General features: G+C 29.7%; 2 protein-coding genes across 2 annotated transcripts; both read right to left on the reverse strand.

The window, feature by feature from the left end:
- Positions 1-3,127: 3,127 nt before the first annotated feature.
- On the reverse strand, positions 3,128-4,500 carry LOC136978191 (uncharacterized protein F54H12.2-like). The gene is made up of 3 exons (XM_067273843.1): positions 4,336-4,500; positions 3,950-4,163; positions 3,128-3,801 (listed from the first exon to the last, which is right to left on the reverse strand). The coding sequence occupies exons 1-3, from the start codon at positions 4,498-4,500 to the stop codon at positions 3,128-3,130; spliced, it is 1,053 nt and encodes a 350-aa protein (XP_067129944.1).
- A 4,324-nt stretch (positions 4,501-8,824) lies between these two features.
- On the reverse strand, positions 8,825-10,678 carry LOC136978201 (zinc finger BED domain-containing protein 5-like). Its single transcript, XM_067273856.1, has one exon. The coding sequence runs from the start codon at positions 10,676-10,678 to the stop codon at positions 8,825-8,827; it is 1,854 nt and encodes a 617-aa protein (XP_067129957.1).
- Between the last annotated feature and the right edge of the window lie 404 nt (positions 10,679-11,082).

Raw genomic sequence — 11,082 nt, forward strand, 5'->3', positions numbered from 1 at the left:
TAAATAATTCAGATTTTATATTTCTGAAAAAAATGGTTGAATCAACATATTTGAGATTAGATATACCATAACACTGTAAAAAATTTTGAAAAGCCGATTCTACTAACAAAAACATTTTTAATTTTTTACCTGGACTAGTTTATTATGAATCAATGATTTCTAAATGACTTTCATTAATTTTAATTCTTTTTTTTCTTCTTGAAAAGAGAGTGATGTTTTCAATAGAGAAGAGAGAATTTCTGTTAAAAAATAATTCTATCAATTAAATTACATCATTTAAAAAAATATTTTACAAAGAATTTACTTACATGTAAACTTTCAATTATTTATATGTAATCTTCCAAATATTTTTGAACAGCATTTAAGGCTTGTAGAAAAAATGAAGTTCTTTCACAGGAATGTTGAATCGATTTTGAATCTCATTTTTTGTGGAGGTCTTTGCTAGACAAATATAGTGATTCTGTTGGAATTCTTTGATTTCTAAGTTATAACCATGTGATATATAGACAGAATATGGTGGATTGCTTTAAAAGTTGATTCGTCTTTCGAAATTACTAAATCATATTTTTTCTTTTTTCTGTTGATGCATCATCAATTTTAGCTAATTTTCGTTTTTAGGTACAAACGGATTATCAATAACAAATAACGATTGTGAATCTATAAAAAATGAATAACTATGAAAAAAAATAATTTAATTTTCTTATTTAAAAAAAAATCAAAATCTAAAGAGATACTAACTTACCTTCCATAGACATTTTTTTGCTTGGATTGTTTGTAAAGAGAAAGTTTATAAAGAGCCAAGTAATGAACTAAAGAATCTTGTTTATTCCTCTCACTTTTATATCATTTTTGGTAATAATTCTAGTAAGGGTTATTGAACTTTAATGCAAACTAATTATAGTAATTTTAAACTAATAAGGGTTATTAAACTTTGATGTAAATGATAGTAATTTTAAATAAAAACAATGGCAAAAATCATATCATGAAGGTCATTTCAATTATAAAGTGGTATTGTAATTTTTAATAGCGAGGAAAAAAATTGCTCTTCAATAAAGTTTATGTCAATTATAAAAGCGGTATTGAAATTTTTAATAGCGAGGAAAAAAATTGCTCTTCAATAAAGTTTATGTCAATTATAAAAGCGGTATTGAAATTTTTAATAGCAATTAGGGAAAAAATTTGATCTTCAGATGAATTATAAAAGAAAATGTAATTTAATAGCAATCAACTTATACTAATGACTTAAAAAAATCAACAGAATACTTGAAAACATGTTATATAAAAACATACATTTCTACATGTGATGCTAAGTTTTAAATTATATTTTTACTGACTATTCGAATCATGAACGGCTTAATAAAAAAAGCAAACTATATTAAATATAAATTAAAAATAAACAATAAAATTTCTAATGGATTAAAAAAGGAAGAAGAACAATGGATTTTTATTAAAATCCCACAAATAGATGATAACGAAAAAAAAATAAGTTCTAAAACTGAAAATGGGAAGTGGATTACGTTAAAAAAACAAGGTAACTACCTTTTTTTCTATTTTAGCAAAGATTGTTATTTTTTAAATAAGATAACTCTTTTAAAATAAGATAATTAATTTAGTTAATAATTTCCAGAACATCCTGATCCAGATTGGATCTACAATAACATCAAAAAAATAAATAATTATGGATTGTTTAATTGTCATATTTATGCAGATTTGAAAACATGGGATCTAGTCAAATATGAAGTAATAATCAATGGACTAATATTTAAAAAATTTATTAATCAAACTTATTAGTGTTATACCTGTAACGATTTTAAGAAAAGAAGAAAAAATTATATAATAGTTGATAATTTTGGTGATTTTATTGTATTATTTGGTGAAGGTGAGTATCTTTTTCAAATTTTGAATAATATTCTTTTTTAGTTTTCTTATAAAGACTTAATAACATTTTTTTTCTTTCAGAATCTGGGATATAAAAAGAATGAGTAAAATATTTCTTTTTTTTCATACATAGATTGATAAATTTAATACTTTTCTTTAAGAGTTAATAAAACATTTTAAAAATAATTTTTTATTAAACTAGAGCAACATTGATTATATTTATTTTTTAAATCCAGAATAATATATTAAAATACAAAAAGTAATATTTAATATTTCTGTCAGCAGATGTATAGAAAAAAAAATGATATTTTGTCATAGAATCTGCAATAGAAGTGGTATAGAAGTATAGAAGCAGTAAGTAAAATTTTTCTGTTTTTTTTCAATACATAGATTGATAAATCTAACACTAGTTTATTTTTTCAAATTCAATAAAATATCTTTTTTAAATTTTAAAAATAATTTTTAATTAAACTAGAGCTACATTGATTACATTTAATTTTTTTTTAAATTCAGTATTATTATATTGATTACATTTAATTTTTAAAATAGTTTTAATCCAATATTACATTGGTTACATTTAATTTTTATATTAGACAGTAGTTGACCAAAACGGAAATTATTCATTACAAAAGATCTAACGTAAACGTGGTTGAACAATTTTGTGAAAGGATGCAATTCTCTTACCTCTTGATTTCTTGATATTTTATAGAGAAAAAATAGACAAAAGTGTCCACAGACAGGACTATACGATCCCTGTAAAGCCCAGCGATTCCAATATATTCGATCACAATTTCGACAAATAAATCTTATAATTGTGGAGATGCTCAGAGGTAGTCCATAGGAATCAAAATAATAACAGGTAAAATTCTTAAAATATATTACGATCCAATGTTGTCCCGGCTTTCGACTGTTCTCAGTGTTAACTATAAATCGTCGCTTCTTTCCGATTATTTGAGGCAATAAATCCGATGGATAAACTCCTCCAAATGTCTTGCTAATTTCCGGATCTTCTAATGCTAGTTTCCATAAAGTAATTGTATCCATTTTCTTAGAAGTCGACATAAATATTCCGAGCTCGATCGATTTCTATTGTATGACGATATTCTAAAAAGCACATGACGTTAACTGTTTCGGGTAAAGATCTTTTAAATTTTAAATCAATACTAATGTTCCCCTGTGTTAAAACACTTGTGTGGTTTTCTGACACCGCCTTATCAGGGGTTAAGTCAAACACGTGAAACATATATCCTTAGGCATAGTCAGAATATAATATATTAGCATATTTTCCATAGGGAATTTCACCCATCTCTTTGAATAATGTTGCATAACTTCGAGCATAACTTTTTTCATCGAAATCAGGAGTATATGGCGTAGAAGGAATTAAAATTGAATCCTTTATAACAGATATATAATTTAAATCGAAATTTTCAAAATTGAAAGGATTTAAATAGAGCTGTCCATTAAACGCATCATTACGAACTAATTTAATTATAATTCTTTTTGGGATTCGACCAGTTATTGCATTTGCAATATTTGAACTTAAAATACTTTTATTTAAAGTAAATACTTTAATATCAACTCGTTGATAAGGCATTTTAATTACATAATTTTCTAAGGCTTTTTCCATTCCAATTAAAATGCTAGGACTAACTTCTACTTTGTTTACTTTTAGTGTAATATTCTTTAATCGAATCTGATAATTATTGCCGGATGCAATTAGAGCAAAAGCATCTTTTGATCGTTCCAATTTGATTCTAACATCAATTCCATTTATCAATAATTTAGGTTGATTAATAAAATCGAAATGAAATCGTCCATTTAGATCCAATACTTGGCTTTTACTACTTTTCTTAAACTTAGTGATTAATCCTTCATTCTTAGCATCTTTAATCGGATCGGTTTTGTTTAAAAATCCAGCAGTATCTTTGTAGAAAAAAAGAACTTGTTAAAAAAGTTTTTTGCGCTTTTTCAGAAGAAAATAACAGAGCTTCAATTATTGCTTTATATGCATAGTTTACATGCGACGATACTTGTTTTTCATTAAACCATACGGCACACTGTGAAAACATACTATGCAATAAATTATTTACCGGAGTAACAAGATCTGTATCCAACGTAGATGTTCCATTTTGTTTAGTAAAAGATAACTGAGCATTAATCGAAATGCTGCTCAAATCTATTAAGCTTTCACCCGAACCAGGTATTAGAAATTCTATAGGAGATTTTTGATCGGTGATAGTGGCAATAGAGTAAAAAATACTAGGTATGGTATTCTCTACGGCTAACTGTGTGGGAATAGTTTTAAAAAAATCCAATTCGGATTTCAGACAAGACATGAAAATTTATCCATTACGAGAAAATATCGACTTCTTTCCTCCTCTTAATATTCTTTCGTTTTACATGTTTTCTTCGATGTTTTCGTTTTTTACCTGATCCACATTGAACTTTTTAATTGACGTCATCTTTTATTTCTTTTCCCATTGATTTAATCTGCGATAGTGCAGCATCTTTTAACGGTTTCCCACTGAGTAAATCCGTTCCAATTTCTTTTGCTACATTTAAAGCTTTCTTTCCAATATATTTTCCAGCATCTTTTAAGATTGGTATTGCTTGTCTAAACATGTCTCCAAAAAACCCATATCCTCTTTGGATCGGTCGACTTTTAAAATATTGACCTCTTCCTGATTGGAAAAAAATGGAGTTGTTGATATATAGGATCTGACTGTAAAAATCTCTGTTGAAATAAAGGATCGGGATTAATAATCCCCCCTGTTTGTGAACAACAATTAGCGATACAGTCCTCCGGTTTAAGCTTCATTTTATTAAATAAATGATTCTTTTGTGAAAATGAATTTTTATACTTGTTGAAAACATAATACCAAAAGCGATTTTCCAGAAGTAAAAATTATGATTTCACCAGTCGCCGATCATATGTCTATAGAAATAGTCTCGATGTGATTTGTTCGAACCAGGAAAAATATTTGAGTATTATAAATTTTATCAATTTGTTGATCGTTTTCTCCCATGACTGGAATTACTCGAAACAACAAGGGGCAGTAGTATCGCCTACGTGATGAGATTCTATTATATTAGAATATACAAATATTTCTGTTATTCCTGCATTTAATTCTAGAGGATAGGTCCCTATAAATTCTCCTTCAGGATATTCTGAACGATCGAATCCTAGTATATCTTTTAATTGTCTATTAAATTTTACGGAAGTTTCCCGTGGAACTTTTAATAATAATTTTTTATCTGGAAGTGATTTAAAGCTCATTATTTGAAATGATTTAAGAAATTCTTTTGTTCCGTATAATTCACTCAGTATTTGTATCGTATTTTCAACATTTTCGCTTCTTATTTTTTCTATATATCTATTTTTCTCGATTAAAGTAATAAATTTTCCACTAAAATCTTCTAAAGATGGAGTATATTGAAATTATTGTTCTTGTCCCTTTAACATGAAAAGTTTTTGATTATTTAAATTTAGCATCGAAAGAAATGTACGTCCATCTTTTGGAGTTATAAGTAATTCACAATCAATAGCCAGTTGAATCTTCACCGTGCTGTCGTCTTGGTTAAAAGAAAATTTAATAAAACGATCCTTTCCTAAAGCTTTCAAATCATTCGTAATATTCTCAAATATATTACTTGTTGTACTTGTTGAACAATGTCGAGGTATTATTATCTGGAATAATGTCACTTCCCAAGATCCTGATAAATTTATCAGTGGATTAATTTTCGATGTAAAGGAGGATTGAGTATTGTTTGGAAAAAAATCCATACTTGCTGTGCTTATTAAAGTCACATAAAAATTATCTATTTTTTTTTACTTTTTGCAGTTCTTCAGTATAAAATCGACCTTTAATCGTCTGGTTGTTATAATCTTTCAACACATATGTGGGAGGAATTGTAGGATGTTGTTCTTTTATAATGAAAATTTCCTTACTTTAGCCTGGTAAATAACCTCTAGTAAAAGTTTTTCGTTTTTTAGAAACTTTGACTTTATCATCGACTTTATATTTATATTTTATTTTAGCTTTCGTTTTATCATAAAGTCGATTAAAAATTTGTAAATGATGTTTTGGCTCCACCTTGGCTGGAGACATTCCTATACTTCGATGCATGCTATGATTATACGCTTTTACCAAATCATTTAATTTATCAATATATTTATTAGAATTTCTATAAGTAATAAGACGATAAATTTTAGTTTTTAGAGTTTTATTAAATCGTTCTACAATCGACGCTTTCATTTCGGAATGAGTATAATAATGATTTATTTGATGATTTTTAAACAAATCCTTAATAACAGAATTCATGAATTCCTTTCCTTTATCGGTAATGAGAAACCTAGGTATTTCTTGTCTAAATATTTTCTGAAACGCTTTTTTTATCGTTTCAGGCTTTTTGTCTTTAACTGGAATTACATAAGCATATTTAGAAAACACATCGATAGTTGTTAATAAATACTTTATTCCATTATTGTCTTTTCGAAAATTGACGAACGTCCATAAGACCGGATTGAAATAGTTTTCTTTTGCATAACGCTCTAGTTTTACGACGCATATAATTTATTCGTATAGGCTTATGCAACGTATATGTATCTTAGGTTGATAGCCATTGTTCGACGGTTTTTGTAGAAATTTTTGTCGCTTTTACTAGATTTGTTACGCCGCCGAACGATGCAGGATGGGATAGGAGTATAATATATAGAGCTTAATAATGTTTCCATGAAATATGCTTTTTTTTGACGTTGCAATCCGTTTAGAAATTTTCGTAGACTAAACGCTTTTTTTTCTTCCACTACTAATTGATCGTATCGGAGTTGGTGGAATCGAAGGTGTTCGAAAACGAAGTATGGGCGATTCGTCTATTTTTAATCGACTCGATAGTGCCTTATTTCCTATCCATTCTCTGGGAATATTAGATTTAATAATCGCTTGATAAAATTTATTAAATCCGACGGGTACGATAGTAGATTTTCGATTCGCATTTAAATGCGACATCAAATCTGCTATGTGAGAATTAATTACTGGTTCATTATTTACCAGAAATTCTCCTTTTTCGTTCCAATCGTATTGATATTGCTTTAGTAATTGAATGATATGCAGAACATATTTTTGATATGGTAGCGGGACAGAAACTGATATCTGATCTTCGATAGTCGACGGTTTTGTTGGTTCCAACGATGGTTGAGATTCTTTGACCTGTTGAGATATTAACGACACTCGAATCGGTTTTTTGGTGCGTGAATAGTTTGTTTAAATCTCGAAATTAGTTGACTTAATAATTTAACTTTCAAATCATCTGATAAAGTACTTTCTTTTAATAAATCTTGGATATTATCGTGTAATCGTATTTCCGGTTTTTGTAATTGATATTTAGGTACTAATTCGGGAGGTACTAATGCCATTCGTTGAGCCATTTTTTTATAATCCAAAAATTCTTTTAGCTAATGATATTATTGGAGTTAAAATTGCATCTAAAAATCCACCAGATTGGTTTACTAAAATCTTCTTTTTTGCTTGGAGACCGATTTTTTTATTTGTGAGTTTTCTTATACATGCTTTATATTTTTTTAACTTATTGACTTTAACCGGTAAACGACCTTGAAGAGTGTTTTCACAAATTTCACATATAACTTTTATTTGATCAGCAGAAGCTTCCTTTAACAACGCTTTTCTCTGAGCAGGTGTTGTCTTTGCAAGCACATTTAACAAATGATAATGTTTCTTGATATTCTTTATTTTTGTGGAATATAAACCCAATATACACCTTGATTGTCGGGAAAACAGGAATCGCTTAAACACAATTCTTTATCTGTAGACGGGTGGAAATCAATTAATAAATATCCGTACGGTTTAGATGTTGCGGTTAAATATGCATCTTTAAAGTAGGACATCCTACCTATAAACGTTGTCGAGCAAGACAGTTGATATGACTTTCATCTCTATTATTCTTAAATAATATTAAATAATGAGTATTTAAACTTATATCCTTCATTACTTTATTACGAGGAAATAAATTTTGCATTATCAATATAACACTTATATTTTTATGATGAGATTGAACGGTAAATAATTCAGCAATTTTTTCGGTTAAAGAATGCATTAAATCGTCTATAATTATTAAATCTACATTTTCAATATTTTCAGGGGATACCACATTTAAAATGAATATTTTTCTCTTCGACAAACCAAGGTTGAAACATCGAGTAACACCATAAAATTCTTTTCAAAGGTTTTTCATAGATATTTTCATGCAGCATTTTTCAAACTAAAGAAGTTTTTCCAGATTGCGATGGACCGACGACAATACAACTCGACGAGGTGTTTTAAACGCATTTCGTACAAAGTAAGTCAAATTCCTTTTTTAATAATTGCACACCGATATATTTATGAGGTAGTCCTTCAGTCGTAAATTTTCGAATATTATATACAACTCTTCTTGCATTTGCACATTTATGTAAATAAATGTTTCTATCTAAATGTAAAGAATATTCGCAAGTAGTATTTTTTATATCAATTTCTTTAAAACCCGATCTACTTAATAAAACTATAAAAACTGTTACAAAAACTATTTCAAAACAGGCTATACCAGAGGTTCCCAATTTTTTCGGTTTTGCGGTTTCCTAAATAATCGGATTTTTTTGTAGTGCCCTTAATACATCAATTTTTTTCTAAATTTTTGACTTTCTTGAAAAATTGGAAAACTTTCCTTTTCAAAAGCGATTATCCATTTAACAGCGAAAAATTAAAAACAGATACTTACTATTTTCCTTGGGATAATATAAAATATCTAATTTCAACTGTTTCGGTAATATCTATATTGAGACTGGACAACCACCATGTGGTTAGGTTAGTTGAAAAATAAATTAAACACGAATTTTAAATTCACAAACAATTTATTGAACGTTCATTGTTGATTAACATTATTAAAATTATTAATGGGATGGATGGGCTTGATGTTCACTACACAACTTCTCAAATCTCGGAATAAAATTGGATATGGCGACCCTCATTTCTTGTTCAACGTTAATTTTCGAGCGATATTTACTTTTTATTACTGCGACTGCCGAAAACCCAGCTTCGCACAAATAGGATGTTGCAAACGGAATTAATATTCGTAGAGCTTTACCACTAAGCAGTGGATATTCCTCTTTTACTGATATCCAAAAATCAGAAAGTTCCATGCTACCAAATTTTAACTTTAAAGTATTATCGCAAGACAAGTCAATAAGAGATTCTTCTTCTAAAGAAGTAAATTCAGATGGAGTCTTGGCTCTAAATGGGTCTTGAATCCATGTAAATTTATCAATATCTGCTTCAAAGTATTTTTCGAACTTTTTTATAAGCTCTGATAGGTGATCAACAAAAATGGATTTTATATTGCAAGACAAATTAATTTCATTGGAGGTTACAAACTGGTGCAACAAGGGAAAACAATCACTGATACACTCTTTATTAATTTTTATTTTCCATAGCTGTAATTTTTTTCTGAAAGCTGAAATCTTTTCTGTTTGCTTTAAAATGTGCATATTGCGTCCTTGTAAGGAGAGATTCAACGAATTTAACTTTTCAAAAATATCACATAGGTATGCGAGTTTAATCAAAAAGTCTGTTTCCACAAAGTGTTTGGCATACTCATGTTTTTCTTCTTCAAGGAAAGCGTATATTTCTTGCCGTAATTGGAACGTACGAGACAATACACCCCCGCGAGAGAGCCATCGTGAGTGGCAGTAGTACAACAAAGATGTGTATTCGGCTCCCATATCTTCACACATTTTTTTAAAAAATCTTGCTTTCAGTGGCCGAATTTTTATATAGTTTACTATATTTACTACACGTTCTAAAACTATATTTAGTGGAGGACTCATATACTTTGATGCAAGTGCTTCTCTGTGAATGATGCAATGGGTCCAAACTGAATCTGGAGCTTTGTTTCGAATAAGCGCCTGCAATCCTCCATAAGAGCCGGACATTGAACGACCACCGTCAGTACAAACACCAACGCACTTTGTCCATTCTAAATTATTTTCAACCATAAATATATTCAGGATCTCGAACAAATCCTGAGCCTTTGTACTTCCAGTAATACTTTTACAAAAGAGAAGGTCCTCAACGATTGAATTACCATCTAAGAACCGTACGTAACAAATCAAGTGTGCGTCCTTATTATTATCTGTGGCCTCATCGAGTTGCAATCCAAATTCACTTCCTTTTAATTTTTCAATTAATTGTATATTGAGATCCTCTCCCATGTGCTGAATTCTGCGACTAATGGTATTGTTAGACAAAGGGACTTTTGAAAGCAGTTTTCCCGCCGACTCGCCAATCATAATGTTCACTAAATCTACAGCAGCCGGTAGAATGAGTTGCTCTGCGATGGTATGGTTCTTTTTACACTTAGCAACTCTATATGCAACTTTGTATGATGCTAGCAAAGCATTATTTGGTATTGACATATGTTTAAACATGCTGCCTTTTTGTTGTTTTAATTCAATTAACTTTTTGGTAAAAAAGTCGCGAGGTCTACCAACAAAGTTAGAATGGTTGGTTTCTAAATGTCGTTTTAACTTACTTGGAAGCATACATTCTGGTGCCAAAACTTTCATACACAACACACACTGTGGTCTCTCCTTATCATTTTCGTTTATTGATGTAAAGCCAAAATCCAAATAACTGTCGTCATATTTACGACGTTTTCGCCTCTCGAAACCCTTGCCACTTGTTTCTGGAACATCCTCTCTAGATTCAGCACTATCTTTATTATTCGAGTTTAATAAGAATTTGTCCATTTTTAGGGTGATCAGAAAAATAACTTTTGAAAATTAACTTAACCACCACACTATTAAGTTAGTCGTTAGTCCAACAAACAAAAACTAATGCGAACACTAAGATGGTGACAACGAATGAACAGAAATCCAACTTGCTACTGCGCTACCCACAATTAGCGGCTAGCTCCACACCCAAGCTTTAGTGACTAAACCACTAAAGAATGGGTGGGGAAAGAAAACAATGAAAGACTCGAAAGTTGCTAAATTCTTGGAATTTTGTCAGCATACACGATTGTTGGCGCAAAAATTCGAGAATTGGAAATTCCAAGAAAATTGCCGAATTGTTTAATTGAATATTTCGCGGCGCCCTTATGACGGCATCTCGGCGCCCCGGGGAGCCGCGGCGCACACTTTGGGAATCACTG

The sequence above is a fragment of the Centruroides vittatus genome, unplaced genomic scaffold (genome assembly GCF_030686945.1).
Source record: "Centruroides vittatus isolate TY-2023 unplaced genomic scaffold, ASM3068694v2 contig_1130, whole genome shotgun sequence".
NCBI classification, from domain to species: domain Eukaryota; kingdom Metazoa; phylum Arthropoda; class Arachnida; order Scorpiones; family Buthidae; genus Centruroides; species Centruroides vittatus.